Source organism: Zeugodacus cucurbitae, chromosome 5, assembly GCF_028554725.1.
Source record: "Zeugodacus cucurbitae isolate PBARC_wt_2022May chromosome 5, idZeuCucr1.2, whole genome shotgun sequence".
NCBI classification, from domain to species: domain Eukaryota; kingdom Metazoa; phylum Arthropoda; class Insecta; order Diptera; family Tephritidae; genus Zeugodacus; species Zeugodacus cucurbitae.
The window spans coordinates 30,653,540-30,674,025 of NC_071670.1; the positions used below are offsets into that span (position 1 = coordinate 30,653,540).

The following is a 20,486-nucleotide window of genomic DNA, read 5'->3' on the forward strand; positions in this document are numbered from 1 at the left end:
ACTCCTACTACAAAGAGCGCAACCAGATACATAAATAAGTTAACATTTCTATGAATTTCTAAATGACGAATTGGGGGAAATACCTTAAACTGCTGGGAACATGTGATCGGTCATCCTTTTCGTACACAAACGGGTAATTGGTTGCGAGTATGTATATGTTACTTTCTAAGGCAATTCTCTTAATGTAGGTGGTTGGTGTCGTGACTTGCACAAAGGGGCTTTATGTTTATTAAGGGAACATATATCATGCAACTCTGTTTATAATGAAGCAAAAAATCAGGTGGCAAGCCTACAATGTAATGTAATGTTTTTAAAAACCATTGACAGTTATAATTTATGTCATATGTAATTATTATATTTATTTGTTCAAAATTTTTGGTGGAAATATAGTAGAACAAATTTTTTTCTCAGGGACCAAGCTTCAATGTTGAACGAAGATAAAATATTGCCCGTAAGTTATAAGCTGTTATTTCTTTAAATTCTTTGTTATATTAGTGAATTAACAGGTGGGCAGAAGTCGCAAAAGAGCGCGAATACGTCGTCTGGTCAGTAGTCCAGCTAGAGCTAAAGACCATCTTAATAAGAAATTAGAGTCCAAAACTCAAACCTTTTTACGAAAACTTAAACGCGCGCTGTTTGTTACTTTATTTTTGTCGGCGGCAGCTGCTCTTATATTGGGACACCATCTCACACGTAGTAACAGCAAGCAAAATACAGTTTTACAAGACTTTTTAAGTAGTTATCGACGACATTACCACCAAATTGTGCATGGAAAACCACACTACTGCGATGCAATATTAGATGTTCAAACCATCATGCAAGGAATGCGTGAATTTAGAATTTTGCATCAGGAAGAGGCTTTACAACGTTTGGAAAGTACATTAAGAAATCAAACACAGTTTCACTCAATCGCAATTGTTGGACCATCAGGTGTAGGAAAAACCATGACAGCTAACGCTTTAGCGTCACATTTTCCGTGGCGTGAAAATATCTGGTCGTATGCTTGGAATACACATGTTGAAAACGAAGTGCAGAAATTTCGAATGTTACGACTGCTTGTAGAGCAGTTCTCCGATTGTGGCCGTAATCTATTAATTGTTGATAATCTTTCGCCATGTGATGACGAGGTTGTACCGCTGTTGAATCAGATGATTGATTCTCAAGATGATGCAAGTAATAAACGCGTAATCGTGATTTATATATTTAATTTAAATGCAATGCTTGACACAATTTCGTACCAACAACAAGGGAGTTCATTGCAGCATTTACCTAATACAACAACCATAAATTTCAAAAGTCTAAATGAAAGAGATTTGAGAGACTGCATATACCGCGAAATAAAGACTGAAAATCGTATACTCACTAAAGATAACTTGGACGAAATTGTTAATACAATTGATGTAGCTACTTCTGGATGCAAGAAAGTTAAAGCAAAAGTGCTAGTTTATGGCCGTCCCTTGGAAGAAAATGCAACAACGAATGAAGGCTGAAAGCTAAATTACCAAAAAGTCTATCCTATTATAAAAGGACTGAGTTAGATGTATAAAATATGTTGTAATTTTTACGAATTTATGTATTTTATATTAGTGTTAAAATTAATGTAAGAATTCGAGAAAAGACGCTAAAAAATTAGACAATAAAATAGACTGAGCCTTAACAGCTCCTTTTGAAAAATGATTTTAGGTGTAGTTGTTGTTTTAACGATAATCCAGCCCTACACTGGAAAGTATAATCTTAGTTCTTGTCGGGGTCATATAACGATAGGCCCAGGAAACGTGCTGTTGTTGGGTTCAAACCCCACTTGGTGGCGGGTTTCCCAGGTTTTAGTAGTGGGACCATTCTTCTGATTTTTCAAATTTCGGATATTTTAAGATTGGTCAGCGAAAGGGTGAGAACCTTGGAGAGGAATTCTACTCCGATTGGACCTAGATGTTTTGACATCAAAGAATTACTTCCGTCTGGGCCAATGCGATAGCTCACGAACCAGTGGAGAGATTGCAGGACTTCAAGTGCTCTAGCCATTTCCATCCGCTTATGGTTGTTTACAAGTTGTTGAATCTCCAAATTAACATCCCTTATGCGGGGATCACAGAGATCGAGCTGGCGCAAGGTGTCGCGCTCATTTGGTAAAACTGCCGCTTCAGTCGGGAATTTGGGGCGAATATTCGAAATTCTTCCGGCTGGTATGAAGGGAGCAGTAGCAGCGACGATACCTTGTGGAATTGACATTACTTTAGTTTAGTATTATTATATCCTTCCAATATGATACACGGAGTATAGTGGTTTTGTTCGCGTTGCAGTTTTTTATAACAGCTAAAAATAATAGAGATTCCGCGAATTTAACCCTTTTTTACTTATTGAAATGTGAAATTGTGCAAACTTTTACATGGTCTTATTTAAACTCGTAACTTCTTTAAATTCGTTCTTATTAAATATTATATTTTTGAAAATTTTGATTGATTAACAGACTTTTTCCCCCCACTCCGATTTTAGTAAAAGGTGAGGACTTGTGCACAAGCAATAACACGCATGAATTTAAAACGTTTTGTATTAATATTTAATTGATTGGTACTTTTTCGGTGTAACTTTCAGCAGGTTTTTTGGTGCTTACAAAAACAATAAAGTTTGCATAGTAAAGTTAGTATAAGCTACTAAATTTTAAATGCAATTGAATGAGCGCAGGTGTCGGCGCCGTTGTTTTACCAAAGTAGTCGCTCGCTATAAAAATGTTGTGTCTATTCAATAGCGCATCATTTTGAGTAATGTTCGATTTGGTTAAAGGTCGTGGTCGCAACGTGTTCGCTTCACGTGATGCAGTTATTTATCTGTTCAATACATTTCGATTTGTGGGTCTGAATCCACCGCCGCAATGCCGGTTTTTGTACTACTTCTATAGCGGTATCATTACGCTTTTTGTCGTCTTGCTTTCACCGATCATCTTCAACGTTGGCTGGATACGCGATAGAAATGTCTTATCGGTAATGGAAATCCTCAATTGTGTACAAGCGGCGCTCAATGTGGTCGGTGTGCCAATTAAGAGCATCACATTGGCCATGTCATTGGGACGTTTACGCAGCGTTGAGCCGTTATTGTCGAAATTAGATGCACGCTACACCGAACCCGAGGATGTGGCTAAGATACGAAGCTGCGCAATCATTGGCAATCGCATCGTATTCGGCTACATTATTTCATACATGATGTACGAAACATTGACTGTGGTTTCGGCACTGTTGGGTGGCCATGCGCCACTCACCTTGTGGATACCATACGTGGACTGGCATCGTTCGATGTGGGAGTATTGGCTACAAGTTACATTCGATGGCGCTATGCTCTTCTTTCTACTATTCCACCAAATCCTGAATGACTCGTATCCGGCTGTCTATATCTATATTATACGCACACATGTGCAGTTGTTGTCGAATCGCGTCAAGCGCTTAGGGACTGCAAATAAAAGCCAGGACGAGACATATCACGAGCTGCAGGATTGCATTGTAACGCATCAGGAGATATTAAGGTTTTTGTTTTAGACAACGTATATATAAATTAGCAACAACAATTTTAAATATTTTATTTCTATTCGACGCAGATTGGTGCGCGTGGTGGAACCAATTATATCTTTAACGCTGTTTGTTCAGTTCTTCATCGCTGCAGCTATCTTAGGCACGACCATGATAAATATATTCATTTTTGCCGATTTCGCCACCAGAATTGCTTCGCTCACTTATCTGTTTTGTGTGCTGCTGCAAACATCGCCGACCTGCTACTACGCCACTCACTTGCAGTCGGATTGCCAGGACCTTACCATGTCGATTTTCCACAGTAATTGGCTTGCGCAGGGAAAGCGGTTCAACACATTACTGCTATATTTTTTGCATCGCTCACAGGCGGACATACCCTTGTTCGCTTTGAAATTGATACCAATAAATTTGTCCACTAGTGTGTCGGTAAGTTGGAAGCCATGTTTTAGAATGCGTTATCGCGGCTATATATTCTTTTCATGTTTTCAGATAGCTAAGTTTTCATTTACTCTCTATACATTCATACAAAAAATGGGAGTAGGCAAAAATCTGAAGTAACAATGAATACAAATATACGTCTAAACGCTAAATAAGTTTGAATAAAGTTCTTAAAAAAACACAAAAAATGGTTGGAACTTTTTCTAAGTTGTATTTTGGTTGTATTTCAAATATAACTCGGTATATATCTACTCTCTCTTTCGATATATTGATTAGATTAATTTTATCCCCAACTTCAACTTCATCACCACCTATTTCTGAAGATCAAATCGGTTTAAATTAAACAGTTTTATACCACTCGTTATCTCATATTTTTAACAAAAATTCAGTGTTATTATAAATTACAGTTGCTATTGAGAGAGATACATCACTATAGCGATCTTTCAACTTTTTGATACAAATTTTGTTGTTCTATTGCTTCCAAATAAGTCTCAATCTCTAAAGAACCTTGTATCATCTACTTGTATTTGGGGAGAAATTTTCTACTTTTTGAGAAGCGGATGTGTCTCAGTTTAGCTCAACATAAGTCCTTTCTCACTTGTATATAGACACATGTACATATGTTCTTATTTCCTGCCTACATCGTCGAACGTTTAATTTAACAAAAACTGAGGCGGAGATTCTTTCAAGCAAGCCTAATGTCATAATGTGTGCTCAGAAACGCATTTGATACATATGCTTCCGGCTGGTTTCCTCACAAATTCAGCAATTAGTCCATGCAAATTACTTTATGCAATGTTTTTGCATCAAGCATCTGACATGGCGGCGTAGATACAATCTGTGAATATAAATGAAAATGGCTAAAGCTACTAGGTATAATTATTTGGTTTGAGGTGATTGCACTGCTTCTACTTGATTTTAGTATTTGTGGCGATATAAACCAATTTAGCTACTAGTTGAAACATGGGCATTCACTTAGAAAGGCGAATGTGTAAATAGCATGAAGCAATTCTTATTGCACCACAACTGAGTGCCGTTTAGCCCATCAAAATTTGATTTTATGTGGTTAGAAGAAGTTATGTATGTCTTTGAACAAAAAGTACTTTTGTGATTTTTGGTTTTTGTTTTTTTTGGAATTAATTTCAAAAACATATACATACATACATATAACCCGAATATGAAATCTTTATGGTTTTATAGTGAAACTTTGTGATGCCGAAGATTAAAAAATATAAAAACTAAATATCCTTAAAGTATTATTTCTTGTAAAAAGGGAAATGATATTTAAAAAAGCCTGAAACGTTCTAGTAAAAGAGTGTTCCTAAAAATCCCTGTTTTGTTACTTTATGTTTTAAGGAGCTATACCAGTGCAACCCAAAAAAATTAGGCGATTTTCGCCAGTTTTTTTTTTAAGAAAGTACTCGATCGCATGTTTCTAAGTTTTTTGGACATAATAAGTCATATTTTCTGCTATATTTTAAGATTATTTTTTAACAATAATATTGAAAAATAACGGAGTTATGTGCTGTCTTCGGAGGTGCCAAAAAAAGTTCCCCAACTGCGGACATGATTCCAGCCGAATAAGTAGCTGAAACAAAAATATTCAAAAAGGTTATTAAAGTTGAAGGTATTTCCTATACCTAAAGGCTATTAAAGTTGAAGGTATTTCCTATTCCTACGATGAATTTTGAATATATCAAAATTTAAAAAACGGCATAGTTCTGAAAAAAATGTCGTTCTTTTCGGTAAAAAATGGTCGATTTCTTAATGCCAAATTGACAATTTTCAACCAATCAAAAAGATCGTAGGTCATTGAATATTAAATGTATTCAAGCATACTTAGTTTCAATTTGAAGTCGATCGGTAAATTTCTCCTAGAATTATGATGTGAGTAATTTTGAAAAATGTCGTTTCGAGAAAACGCGTTTAAAATTTCAACTATCGATTTCTGATATATAAAAACAAAACAACCGTAAAAATTGCGGTTGCTTTTTGGAACGCTGTCATTCGAAAATGATTTTTTGAAAGTGTCACACTGGTATAGGCCCTCAATTGATTACAATACATTATTATTTTAAAAGACTGGTTATTAAATCATAACGCCAAAGCAGTCGAAATGGATTTTAAAATCATTTGATTATGGACCTAAACAAAAATATGAGAAGCAAAGGTCTGCTGGTATCAGCAGTGCTAGAAACCGAAAGAAACATTTCATTTGTAAAACTGATGCAGTAAATTTTATTCTGTCCCTAAAGAATATTAAAATACCAAATAATAAAAAATATTACTAAAATAAAAACATAAAATCTAGGTACAATATTTCTGAAGTGACACAATTTAGTTTATTAATTTGTAATTAATTACTTTGCATCTCGCTTGTTTCCATTCAATTTGGTTCAATATTTTTGCAATATCTTTTAAGGTTTATAAAAAGTTGTTCATATGCCCAGGTGCACTAATGCTGCACTCCGCGATAATAAGCCAAGTGATATATAACCATTTATTACAGCCAACAAGTATATACATAGATAAAGTTGTAGACACGAACATATTCAGAATAACGTAAATAATCGATTTAATTATACCATACTAACCACGACGCGTCGTGTAACTACAAACTAAGAATACATATACATATGTATGTGCATATGTTCCTTGGTGCTATAGATAGCTAATGCAATGCTATTATTCAGTAGTATTTGGATGGATCGATAAATGTATGTACTTTGATCTCGAAATTTTTATACTCTCGCAACAAATGTTGCTAAAGAGAGTATTATAGTTTTGTTCACATAACGGTTGTTTGTAACACCCAAAAATAAAAGGAGTTAGATATAGGGCTATATATACCAAAGTGATCAGGGTGAAGAGTGGAGTTCAAATCCGAATGTCTGTCTGTCCGTCCGTCCGTCCGTCTGTGCAAGCTGTAACTTGAGTAAAAATTAAGATATCTTGATGAAACTTGGCACACTTATTTCTTGGTACCATAGGAAGGTTGCTTTCGAAAATGCAAAATCGGACCACTGCCACGCCCACAAAATGGCGAAAACCTAAAACACATAAAGTACCATAACTAAGCCATAAATAAAGCTATGGAAAAAAATTTGGCATGAAGGATCGTACTATGAAGGGGCATATTTGGATGTAATTGGGGAAGTGGGCGTGGCCTTGCCCCCTACTAAGTTTTTTATACATATCTCGCAAACCAATAGAGCTATATAAACCAAACTTTCTGCAGTCGTTTTTTTTAGCCACTTCCTAATACAGTCCAAAAACGAAAGAAATCGGATAATAACCACGCCCACCTCCCATACAAAAGTTAGGTTGAAAATTACTAAAAGTGGGTTAACTCACTAACGAAAAACGTCAGAAACACTAAATTTCACATAAAAAATGGCAGATGGAAGCTGCACTCAGATTGTGTATTATATAATATAAACAAGTAAGGAAAGGCTAAGTTCGGGTGCAACCGAACATTTTATACTCTCGCAATTTATTGAAGAAATTTAACCAATACATATATGCGGAATAAAGCTCACCTTATTTTTGAAAAACCTATAATTAGGTATATGGGAGCTAGGAAAAGACACTTTTGAAAAACCTACAATGAGGTATATGGAAATGTTATGTCCCGATTTTAATAATTTTTGGAACAGAGACACACTATTAGAAGAAAACAATTTCCTCTGAATTAAATTGAGATATCTGAGAGACTTACCCATATTTTCGGTTAAAATTTATCCTTAGGCGCTGAGTTCAACATGTTCGATATCTGGGGCCTTGAAAAGTTATGGTCCGTTTTTGACAATTTTTGCACAAGTGAAGCCAGAGATGATATGCACTAATTGTGTAAAGTTTTATTCCGTTATCTTCATTGGTTCCTTATGTTTACATTATAAAGTGAAGGAATAAGATGGATTTCAAAATTGAGTTATAAGGAAAGTAGTAGTGGTTGTGAACCGATTCGCCCATTTTTTGTCCGTGTTATCAGGGTGTCAAGAAAATATTTTATACCGAATTTCATTCGAATCGGTCGAGTAGTTCCTGAGATATGGTTTATGACCCATAAGTGGGCGATGCCACGCCCATTTTCCATTTTGTAAAAAAATCTGAGTACAGTTCCCATCTGCTATTTCTTCTGCAAAATTTAGTGTTTCTGGCGTTTCTCGTTAGTGGCGTTTCTCGTTATCAACTTTTGTTGCGAGAGTATAATAAAGTTAAATAAATAAATTGCGAGAGTATAAAATGTTCGGTTACACCCGAACTTAGCCCTTCCTTATTTGTTAGACTATATAATTGTATTATTTCAACTTTCGAGCGTATTCAAAGGTTTTGGTCAGCACATCCCAAAAATATACAGTGGAACTTCTCTAATTCGAATCACCATAATCCACAAAAAAACTTCGAGAAATTTTCATTAAAACATAAATTTTTCAAAAAGCCATAAAATATAGATTTATACACAGTTTTAGTTATTTACTTCGCAAAAAGTATTATTTAAATACATTAAAACATGTATTTTGTAATTTTGTTTGTCATTTAATATCATATTTTTTGTTCGCCTCCATACATATATGGGGACTCCTTTAAAATTGTTCCTTGATATAAATAAAGTAATAAATTTTGTATTATGCCATGATCGAAAAGTTCGATTTATAGAAGGCAATTTGTATGAAATTAGACTTCTATTGCCCATTCAAAAGTTCGAGCATGTCAAGAAAAAAAGGTGCTTGATTTAAAATTTGCTAAGTTTTACCATCTGGTCGGTAGGAGATCCACGCTTTCAATCGCAAACAAGCTGTTTATATATAATCAAGTACTAAAGCCAATTTAGGCCTATGGAGCTCAAATATGGGGTTGCTCAACTCGAAACTGTATTGCCTGCATTCAGCGCTTCCAAAATAAGGTACTAAGAAGTATAGTTAATGCTCCTTGGTATATTAGATCTGCTGACCTTCACCGTGATCTTGGTGTGAATTCAGTAGTAAACAAAATAACCAAACTTGCAAAGACTCACGAAATGAGGCTTAGACAGCATGTAAATGAAGAGCATCCAAACTCATCGGTACTGCTGAACGAGAAAACCGACTGAAACGTAAGAGAATACAAAATTGCAAAATATTTCTGAGTATGCAGGTTTGTTATTATTAATGTATGCGATATAAATAAAAAAATTAACAAATTTCAAAATATTTTTTAAACTATAAAACAGTAAACAAGTTTAGGCTAATAGTAAATATTTATATGTGCATTTTACTATTTTTGACAGTAACGCCTATACATTTGAGTTTAACTGAAAGAAATTTTTATTTTAATAGTCAGTAGAATTGTCCTTATATTTTAAAACTAAATTAAGCCGCTTAATCAGAGAATTAACTACTGACTGTAGAATAGTTATGTAAATATTGGCAAATTCTTGCTTTATGGCTAATTTAAGGTGACGTACTGTCTCAAACTGCTTTCCGTTTTGGAAAACCGGAACGGTTCCGATGTCGCTTTGGTCTAGAGCCATTATTATTACTTGTCCCTCGGCTGATAAACTAGTACCACGAGGCATTTTAGGCTTAAAGTTAAATAAATGTAATAAAATTTTTAATAACTCATTTAGTTAATGCACCTACAATAATTTTGAAAACAAATAGCAAATTTAGCAAAAAAAGTTTTTGCTGCGACACTATCAGTAAGAAAGACTCGCTAAGCTGATTTTGCACATATATATATTTACTATGCACTACCCAATTCACAAGCACATTCTTAATGTATGTAACTGTACAACGAACGAGAAAAGTATGAAACAATTTTCGTTGCATAGTAACGGTAACATATCAACCTTTTATTCCACATCTACCGAAATCCAAAAAATAACAGTGAATAAGAAATATAAACAAAAGCAGAAATGCACATATAATTATTTGACTGGGGTATAATACACAATTTGACCCACATATTCGTCATATAGATTGTATAAAGTCCATTGAAAGTTGGAAATGATAATATTAGGTTAGAAGCACCGATTTTTAGAATGGGGCTGCCACACTATAAACATAGTATTTGTGCAAAGTTTTGCACCGATATCTTCATTAGTGCTTACTTTATATATTGTAAAGTTAACGATTCAGATCGACTTCAAAGTTCTGGTAAATAGGAAGTAGGCGTGGTTGTGAAGCGATTTGGCCTATTTTCACAACATATCATTGGGATGTAAGGAAACTATGATATGGTTTGACCTATTTTCCATTATGTAGCTTCCATCTGCCATTTCTTATGTGAAATTTAGTGTTTTTCGTTAGTGAGTTAACCCACTATTAGTAATTTTCAACCTAACCTTTGTATGGAGGTGGGCGTGGTTATTATCCGATTTCTTTCATTTTTGGACTGTATTAGGAAGTGGCAAAAAGAACGACTGCAGAATGTTTGGTTTATATAGCTCTATTGGTTTGCGAGATATGTACATAAAACCTATTTGGGGGCGGGGCCACGCCCACTTCCAAATTACATTCAAATATGTCCCTTCACAGTGCGATCCTTCATACCAAATTTTATTTCTAAGCTTTATTTATGGCTTAATTATGACACTTTATGTGTTTTCGGTTTTCGCCATTTTGTGGGCGTGGCAGTGGTCCGATTTTCCTATGGTGCCAAGAAATAAGTGTGCCAAGTTTCATCAAGATATCTTTTTTACTCAATTTACAGATTGCACAGACGGACGGACGGACAGACAGACAGACATTCGGACTTGAACTCCACTCTTCACCCTGATCACTTTGGTATATATAACCCTATATCTAACTCGTTTAGTTTTGGGTGTTACAAACAACCGTTATGTGAATAAAACTATAATACTCTTAAGTAATAGGTACCGCAGACGCCTAGTTTTCGAGATATTCCGCTTTAAAGATAAAAAAATCAAAAATTTCAACTACATACAGTGGGCGACAAAAGTCTACGTACGACCCATATTTTTGATGTATTGCCGAATTTAAAAATGGTATGGAAAAAGTAATGATGCAGTTTTGTTTTAATTACATTTTTATTAGGAAATTATAAAACAAAAAGTGTACTCCAATACAAACATAACAAACTGTTCACAAAAAACTAAAAAAAACCATTGACAAAAGTCTACGTACGGCATGTATTATATACTTTATGTTCATGTTGCAAACTAGAAAGTAACGGGAAAGTACCGTTTACTTTTATTTTGTGTTTATGCTTTACAATGAGCTTCATGTTAAGCACATTTCAATATAATCGCGTATAGTTTACACAACGTATAGTTGTCACAATGGGTCCTCGGAAAGAAATTTCAACAGATGTGCGAAACCTGGTGATAAAATACAAAAAGGAGAATAAATCATTTGGTGAAATATCAAAACAGCTTAATTTACTTAAATCAACTGTTCAAACCATATATGAAAACTTTATAAAAAATAAAAGTGTTGAAAATAAACCACGAACCGGTCGACCGAAAAAGCTTAGTAGGAGAGATGTCTCTTTTATTTTAAAAGAAGTTGATAAGAATCCACAAATTCATGCCACTATGTTAGCCACGGAATTAACAGTACGATCGGATAAAGTTGTACATTCCAGAACAGTTCAAAGGGCTTTAAATGACAATGGATTACACAGCAGAACTCCACGCAGAAAACCCTTTATCAGTGAAAAGAACCGAAAGCTTCGTTTGGAATTCGCCCACAAGTATAAAGATAAAGATCTTGATATCTGGAAACAAGTTTTATTCACAGACGAATCCAAGTACAACATTTTTGGAAGTGATGGAAGAGCCAAAGTTTGGAGAAGAGCCAATACAGCAATGAAGCCCAAACACCTCATCCCTACTGTCAAGCATGGCGGTGGAAATGTCATGGTTTGGGGCGCTGTGGCTGCATCTGGAGTAGGAAATTTAGTATTTGTGGAGGGGAACATGGATCGTTTTCAATATAAGAATATATTAGAACAAAATTTAAGAGCATCCGTAGATAAACTAAACCTTGGTAGGAGCTGGCTCTTCCAGCAGGATAATGATCCGAAGCACACGGCCCACATTATAAAGGAATGGCTGCTTTACTATGCCCCACGTCAATTAAATACACCACCACAAAGCCCAGATTTAAATATTATTGAGCATGTTTGGGAGATTTTGGAACGTAAGGTGAGAAAACATGTCATTACCAGTGCGCAAACACTAAGAGAGAAACTACAGGAAGAATGGCAACTTATAACACCCGTTGATATTGAAAATTTAGTTTCTTCAATGCCTAGACGCTTACAAGCAGTTATAGATGCCCATGGTGGGCCAACAAAATACTAATATTTAAGATTCAGTGCCTTATTGAAATGTTTTTTTATTAAAATGCTAGTCGTACGTAGACTTTTGTCAATGGTTTTTTTTAGTTTTTTGTGAAGAGTTTGTTATGTTTGTATTGGAGTACACTTTTTGTTTTATAATTTCCTAATAAAAATGTAATTAAAACAAAACTGCATCATTACTTTTTCCATACTATTTTTACATTCAGCAATACATCAAAAATATGGGTCGTACGTAGACTTTTGTCGCCCACTGTAGCTATTTCACACAATTTAATACACTTTCACACATTTTACGCACTTTTTTCACCTCAAATATATTAAATAAAACTGTAGGCGTTGCATTAAATGTACATTTTACTTTTATTATATAATTTTAAAGTTAGAATTATATGTTTCAAAAATCACTTTTCACTCTCAAATTTATGTGTTTACAATTATGCGGAAAACGAGCGCTGCCACATTGTAGATACCATATATAAATTCATCCACAAATTCCTCGTTTTGTGAAAATTCCTCTTTTTTGCCAAAATTCCTCTTTTATTTAACAAAATAAATTTTTAAAAATCATATCGAGGACTTCGAGGAAACTTCGAACACCCCCGGTTTTGGCTCGACCATGGTTATTTTTTTAAAGCGCGGCCGAAATAAATCTATATTTTGAATTAAATTGAATGTTAATAGTGTAATTTTCAATATGTGAAGTGAAAAATGCGAAAAAATAGTGTTACAGTGTGTGAAATTACACGTGTTACTTATAGAAAACATTGGACTTTTAAACATGAATATTTTAAAAACTATAAGTCCAATCAAGAATATTTATATATATTCCTGCTCTGGAGAGCCTCCTCTTTCACCCGATACCCCAGAGTTGTCAAACCCCGACCGCCAAAGTAATCGGAATCGTGCCGAAAATTTATATTTCCAGGCACAGGACCCCGACTTTTTTCCTGTGGATTAAAATTTTTTTTCTCCATTGGAATCATAAAAGAATGCCAAAAAGAGGTTACAAACAAAATTTCACGTTGCCACGCCTTTTATTATGGGCGCTATAGAAGGAAGATTTTGATCTCATGAAAAAATGCTTTACTTGAATGATTTTATGTATGGTTATTATCAGTGTTTAAATTGCTGCAGTCGAAGTAGCAAAAGTCGTAGAATTTTTGCTTTTTACTGCTTCGACTTCTTTTAACTGTTTCAAATTTGCTTTTGCTTTTGCTTATGCTTTAGAAAAAGCAGCAGTCGCAAGCAAAGCAAAAGCAGAAAACAATTATTAGGAAAATGCGCAGCACTTTTAGCAGTCATTGCTTTGCTTGTGTTTGATCAGCTGCCCAAACCAAAGCAAAATGGGCTGATAAAATCACGCGTTCTAGGAATGGTAGAATTGAAGGGTGCTAGATCGAGTACTAGCAAAAACCTAACCATGGAAATTATAAAAACCATAAAAAATACGACATTACTTTAAGACAAATAGTGTCAGTTACATCGGATAATGGCGCAAATATGCTTAAAGCAACTAAAATATTATCTTTTGTTTCACAAGAAGAATTGGAAGAAAATGATGCCAATTGCGCGAATGATGAGTATCTTAAAAAAATCGAACTTGTTGAGGAAATGCCAGATATGCTATTGGGCGATATTCAAGTTGATCAAGTTTGCCGTTGCGCTGCTCATACTGCACAGCTTTGTGCGCTCGACGTAACAAAATCCTCAGCTATAACAAAGTACCTATTAACATGCCGTAATTTGACAAAATATGTGAGAAAAACAACAAATGGATATCGAGCTATATTTGAATTAAAGCAATTAAAGATGCCTCAACTAGATTGTCCTACAAGATGGGGATCGAACATCGTAATGGTGGAAAATTTGAAGGCAGCAAAAGACTTTCTAAAAGAAATCGAATCCGTTAAATATAGGACCGAAGATGAAAATTTCGTGTTAGACGACTCCCTTTGGGAATTCGTGAAAGCTATTGTCTTGTATTTAATCCATTACAAAAAAGCATAAAAATACACGTAAATACGGTAAAACAAAAAATCGAAGCAAGACAATATTTAAAAAAAGTATGGGATAGAATTAATGAAATTAACCCTGGTAACATCACGTGTTTAAGTCCAAATTCAAGTGTACATCAATCCGGCAACCAATTTTGTGATACTGAAGAGAAATTATTAACCGAATATTTATTGCAAGGAATTGAAGCGAACGTAAATAATGCATCCGATGTCTATACAAAAATTGACAATCTGCAGCTTCCATTCTTAAGAAGTGACACAAATATTCTATCATTTTGGAAGGAAAAGCAGTTCACTGATCCCGACTTGTACTCGTTAAGCAATGTGTGCTTTGCAATACCACCCACTCAGGTATGTACATATGTACATATAAACGTAACATAATTTTTATTTTTATTGTAACGTAAAACTGAACAAATTAATTTTTTTCATACTCTAGTACATATTTAATTAATCATGAATTTAAATTATTTATTGAACCAAATAAGTATAATAAGTAAATGAAATAAGTTTTACTAAATTGAATAAAATTTTGCTTTTCTCCCCAAAACAGGTGACGATTGAACGCGCATTTTCCACCCTTAATAAAACATATTGCTAGTAAAGCTAAATCCAAACTTTCTGGAAGCTGCTATAGACGTAGATGACGAACAAATTTATTTTTTTTTCTTTTTAAATGTTTATACCTACATATATTGCGTTGTACATAAAATATAAATACACTGAATTCAAATACATAAAATACATATATGTAAAACAAATACATATATAGGGTATTCACAAGGTGTCATATTGTGTCATATCGTAATATTGTCATATTTTACCGAATTTTTTCGGTTTTTTGCGGCATATGCCTAGTACTGCAGTAACCGGTTACTTTTTGGAACCGGTTTTTTTGGGACACACTCGTGGCAGTGTGGGCGGTCGGTGGGTGGGGCTTTGGGGCATTTTGGGACAAAACTTCGACGAGTAGGTAATCGGTTTTCTGTGAAGAACCGGTTTTTTTTGGGTCGGTCAGTGGTCGGTTCTCAACCGATTTATACCACACATTGCATATATCTGGAAAATACGGACATATATCTGGTTTTGGCCTCAGCAAAAATCGTTATGATTAAGTGTAGAAATATGACATACAACAGTTAAGGGTGCTCACAAGTGTCGTATTTTTTAAGAATATTAAAATATGACATAAGACATACAACAAAGCTTGTGAATTGCCTAATAGTTTTTCAATCACCATGAACAACACATCACTTATAGCTGCCAAAAAAGTACGCGAAACTAAAAACTGTCGAAGTGCTTAACAGTTTTAAAATGATCGAAAAAACTATTTCGCGACTGCGACTGCTAACGACTTGCGAAGCAAATATAACGCTTTTGCTTTGGTTTGCGCAGCTGATCAAACACAAGCAAAGCAATATGAACAAGTAAGGAAAGGCTAAGTTCGGGTGCAACCGAACATTTTATACTCTCGCAATTTATTTAGAGATTTACCTATATTTTCGGCGAAAAATTACCCTTAGGCACTGAGTTCTTCATGTTTGATATCAGGGGCCTTGAAAAGTCATGGTTCGATTTTGACAATTTTTCCACAAGTGATGTCACAGCTCAAATACAGTATTTGAGTAAAGTTTTATTTCGCTATCTTCATTGGTTCCTTATGTATACATTATAAAGTGTGGGAATCAGAAGGATTAAAAATTGAGTTATATGGGAAGTAGGCGTAGTTGGGAACCGATTCTGCCCATATTTCACAAGTGTCATCAGGGTGTCAAGAAAACATTATATACCGAATTTTATTGAAATTTGTCGAGTAGTACTTGAGATATGGTTTTTGACCCATAAGTGGGCGACACCACGCCCATTTTCCATTTTGAAAAAAAATCTGAGTGCAGCTTCCTTCTGCCATTTCTTATGTAAAATTTGGTGTTTCTGACGTTTCTCGTTAGTGAGTTAACGCACTTTTAGTCATTTTCAACCTAACCTTTGTATGGGAGGTGGGCGCGGTTATTATCCGATTTCTTTCATTTTTGGACTGTATAAGGAAACGGCTAAAAGAAACGACTGCAGAAAGTTTGGTTTATATATCTTAATTGGTTTGCAAGATATATACAAAAAACCTATTTGGGGGCGGGTCACGCCCACTTTTCCAAAAAAATTACAATCAAATGTGCCCCTCCCTAATGCGATCCTGTGTTCCAAATTTTATTTTCATAACTTTATTTATGGCTTAGTTATAGCTCTTTATGTGTTTTTGGTTATCGCCATTTTGTGGGCGTGGCTGTGGTCCGATTCCGCCCATCTTCGAACTTAACCTTCTTATGGTGCCAAGGAACACGTGTTCCAAGTTTCATTAAGATATCTCAATTTTTACTCAAGTTACAGCTTGCACGGACGGACAGACGTACAGACGGACGGACGGACAGACAGACATCCGGATTTGAACTTTACTCGTCACCCTGATCACTTTGGCTGCTTTTTCTAAAGTATAAGCAAAAGCAAAAGCGAAAAAAAAACTTATCGTAGTTTTTTAAATACTGGTTATTAAACTCGTACATATGTACGAAGAGTTAAAAAACTTTAAAATGTTATAATATATGTATGAAATTTTACTACATATCTTCACGAAATTAGGTGTGAGTTATTGTTCATAGAAATAATTTAATTTCCGAAAAAATTTTTCAGCCATACAAACCGAACCGATCAATGGCTTGTATAGAAAATTTTCGCATTTGACGTTTCTACAAGAAATTTGACATGGATTACTGCTTAAGGTAATAATATAATCTCCGAAGAAATTGTTCAGATCGGTTAACTATATAACCTTAATGTTTCTAGCAAACAACCCGGCTAAAAATAATTAGTAAAATGTTTTCTTTTTTTTTACTTACTTTTTCCTACGTCTTTAGATTTGCTTAAACACATATGTAGTTATTAAACGAAATGCACCTGTGAAGGTTATATTAGCTTCGGTACAGCCGAAGTTTTTTTTTTTTTTTTTCATATAATTCTTTATTTATTGAATCTGCTCTTTGGAGCCTAACAATAAGTTATAAAATCTTAATTCTAATTAAAACTAGACAATCTCAACCAATTGATTGAGTTGTTTTGGTGAAACGTTGCTCCTCAGTGTGCTGGCATATCTCTTCTTTTTAGACGTGATTGATTACAAGAATGTAATAAAGCATTAGCCAATGGGTTTGGGTGATCGCGGAGTTTGGACAAATATTTATTTCTGCTGTTCTCTACTTCTTTCTTTACCATGAGAATACCAAGATCTTTATGGATATTTTCATTACGCATATACCATGGTGAGCACGTGATTGTTCTAAGCATTTTTGATTGGAATCTCTGAATTATATCGATATTGGTTGCACAGGTCGTACCCCACAGTTGGATGCCGTACATCCAAATCGGCTTTATGACCGCGTTGTATAATAGCACTTTGTTGTCTAGGCTAAGTTTTGAATTTTTATTTAAAAGCCAATTTAAATGTGCTGCTCTTATCTTCATGCAGGTTATTTTGCACGATATGTGTTTTCTCCACGTGAGCCTTCTATCCAAGTGAATACCAAGATATGTTACTTCAGTCGCTTGGGGTACTAAAATATTGTTCATTTTAACTGCCGGACACGTTTTTGGTCTTAGAGAAAATGTAACATGCTTGCACTTCTCTTCGTTTACATTTATACGCCAGTTTGCTAGCCATTCTTCGACAAAAATCAAATGCGCTCCTAATACTTTTGATGCTATAATTGGGCATTTGTTTCGGCTCACTAAAGCTGTGTCATCCGCAAAAGTTGATGTCAAAATATTACTAGCTGTTGGAAGGTCTGCTGTATATATTATGTATAGAGTTGGCCCTAAAACACTGCCCTGAGGTACACCAGCTTTTATTGGTCGTTCTTCAGATATGAAGTCTCCTACTTTGACAGTAAACTTTCTACTTTTTAAATAAGACTCCAAGGTTTTATGCCTTTCGAGAGGTAAGCTTTTTTTAATCTTATATAAAAGCCCGTCATGCCACACTTTATCGAACGCCTGAGCCACATCTAGAAATATAGCAGAACAGTACTCTCTATACTTTGCACGAAAACCGAATTGGTGCGTTGGTATTACATTATTTTCAAGGAGGAAAGGAGACATCTTTGATAGTAACACTTTTTCAAATATTTTAGAAAGACAGGGTAGAAGACTGATTGGTCTGTATGAAGACGGCTGTGTCAAGTCTTTACCTGTTTTCTCTATCATGATGATCTGCGACTTTTTCCATGAACTTGGATAGTACCCGAAACTGAGAATAGCGTTAAAGAGCAAGGAGAGTACTGTTAAAGCAATATTTGGTAACTCAATTAGCATTTTTGGAGTAATTTTATCGTGTCCTGCCGACTTTTTAGGATTCAGCTCTTTTATGATTTTAATAATTTCAGAAGATGACGTTTGAATAGACCCAAGCGACTCGTTAGCGCTATTGGAGATGATTGGCAGCTTAAAGCTGTTCTTTGAGCAATTAGGTTGAAATACCTTTTCTAGGTGATTTGCGAAACAATTTGCCTTATCCTCGTCACTTCTTGCCCAGTTTCCACCCAAGCCTCTTATAGGCAAGTTGGAGTCGACTGGAGGCTTCATTGACTTTTGGGCTTTCCAAAGAGAATTTCCTTTGTTTGAATTTGGACACAGTTTCTTTATATAATTGTGAGTGTGGTATTCTTCCTCACGTTTAAGCGCTGTTTTTAGTTTTCGTACAGCATATTTTAGTTGCAGCTGAGTAGAAGGGGAGCGATTTAACTGCCATTCACGTCTAGCTCGCCTTTTTTCATTTACAAGCTTTTCTATTTCATTATTAGTGAGTTTTCTGCGGATAATCGGTTTATTGCTTATGTTTGGTGTTGCTATGACAGCTGCATTTGATATTACATCATTAAATTCTCTTATAATACAGCCGAAGTTAACGTTTTTTCTTATTATCTTAGATAGATCTTTCATTATCTTAGATCTTTCATTGTGTGACGAATAATATCTATTCACAAATTTCTTTCAAAAGTCCTATTTCAATGATCACTGCGTTTTCCACAATGTCTCTAAAACATCTCCACTAAACTAAAAAGTATTGTTAATTTCACTTTAAGATACATCTTTCTCTTTTGAAAACAATTTTTTTATTAAATTATTATAAATAAACTAAACACTTTTCTCATGAATTTTTTTTTTAAATAACTATCTTATCTTTATTTACTTATATAGTTCACTTCGTTTTAAAATAAAACAATTATTTTTATGCTTTTGAACACTATTTGTATAACCACTTTAGTATAACTATTTTCGCGATACCGATTTTGACAATTCCACTCTGCGGAGAACGACTACTGAATGAATACGTGCACAGCTCATAACAGGACCTAGTCTACATAATTGAAAAAAAAAGCTTGGTTAAAAAAATTTAAATAACAAGAATTCGAAGCCGGTAAGTACAATGTTGCCTATAGACAACATTGGGCACGAAAGTGTTAATATATTAACCTATAAGTAGCCACTTAAATCAAGTTAAAAAATTGAACACAGCTTTTGCTTTAAATTACCAAACTGGTGAAATTACAACAGGCAACGTCGGGTCCTCATCAACGGAAATAATTTATTATTGACCAAACAATAATTCAATTTTTAAAGAACTTTTGCAAAGTTGAAGTTTCGTTGGTACACTTTTGGGTCCGAAGCATTTATTATCTTAAATTAACTTGTAGTACTTTTGGTCAGCAATTTATGTTTAAAAAGTGCTTTTACATTATTCTGTCTGTAGTCTGTTGAAGCCCTAATTTAAAGCTATGTTAGGGGTGTATAAGACTTATCTTTGAATATTGTAGTTCAATTTTGCTGAAAGTATATTATTTATAACATAAAAACTCACGTATGACTATGCTATTATGTCTTGACAGCTAACAAATTGGAATTGTCTGTCTGCTGAGTGGCGTCAGCTGCCTCCAGCAGTCTCCAATATTGATTAGGTTAGGTTAGGTTGTAAAGCTGTTTCCCAAAGGGAAAACACACGTAGACTTTAAAATATAGTCCTTTGTGAAGCCTGGTTCCCCCCTAGAGTAACAATTAGTTGTCGACAAAGCGTCCTGAACCTACTACAAATCTGCAGAAATTTTTATTATACTCTCGCAACCTGTTGCACAGAGTATCATAGTTTTGTTCACATAACGGTTGT

General features: G+C 34.7%; 2 protein-coding genes and 1 pseudogene across 3 annotated transcripts; all 3 read left to right on the forward strand.

The window, feature by feature from the left end:
* Positions 1 to 291: 291 nt before the first annotated feature.
* Positions 292 to 1,677, forward strand: LOC105216467 (uncharacterized). The gene is made up of 2 exons (XM_011190970.3): positions 292 to 451; positions 507 to 1,677. The coding sequence occupies exons 1-2, from the start codon at positions 425 to 427 to the stop codon at positions 1,488 to 1,490; spliced, it is 1,011 nt and encodes a 336-aa protein (XP_011189272.2). The 5' UTR covers positions 292 to 424; the 3' UTR covers positions 1,491 to 1,677.
* A 130-nt stretch (positions 1,678 to 1,807) lies between these two features.
* On the forward strand, positions 1,808 to 9,474 carry LOC105216468 (odorant receptor 7a-like). Of its 2 annotated transcripts, XM_011190972.3 has the most exons (3): positions 1,808 to 3,514; positions 3,587 to 3,944; positions 4,008 to 9,474. In XM_011190972.3, exons 1-3 carry the CDS (start codon positions 2,763 to 2,765, stop codon positions 4,074 to 4,076), a joined length of 1,179 nt encoding a protein of 392 aa, XP_011189274.2. In that variant the 5' UTR covers positions 1,808 to 2,762; the 3' UTR covers positions 4,077 to 9,474. The 2 variants fall into 2 exon arrangements, with proteins under 2 accessions (XP_011189274.2, XP_054086465.1); XM_054230490.1 differs by having other exon boundaries at positions 3,587 to 9,474.
* Positions 9,475 to 12,557: 3,083 nt separating this feature from the next.
* On the forward strand, positions 12,558 to 14,784 carry LOC114804472 (uncharacterized; annotated as a pseudogene).
* Positions 14,785 to 20,486: the final 5,702 nt, after the last annotated feature.

Coding starts and splice junctions, on each gene's coding strand:
- LOC105216467 (XM_011190970.3), top strand. CDS start 425: ATGTTGAACGAAGATAAAATATTGCCC. Junction 452..506: donor ACGAAGATAAAATATTGCCC/GTAAGTTATAAG, acceptor GTGAATTAACAG/GTGGGCAGAAGTCGCAAAAG.
- LOC105216468 (XM_054230490.1), top strand. CDS start 2,763: ATGTTCGATTTGGTTAAAGGTCGTGGTCGCAACGTGTTCGCTTCACGT. Junction 3,515..3,586: donor ACGCATCAGGAGATATTAAG/GTTTTTGTTTTA, acceptor TATTCGACGCAG/ATTGGTGCGCGTGGTGGAAC.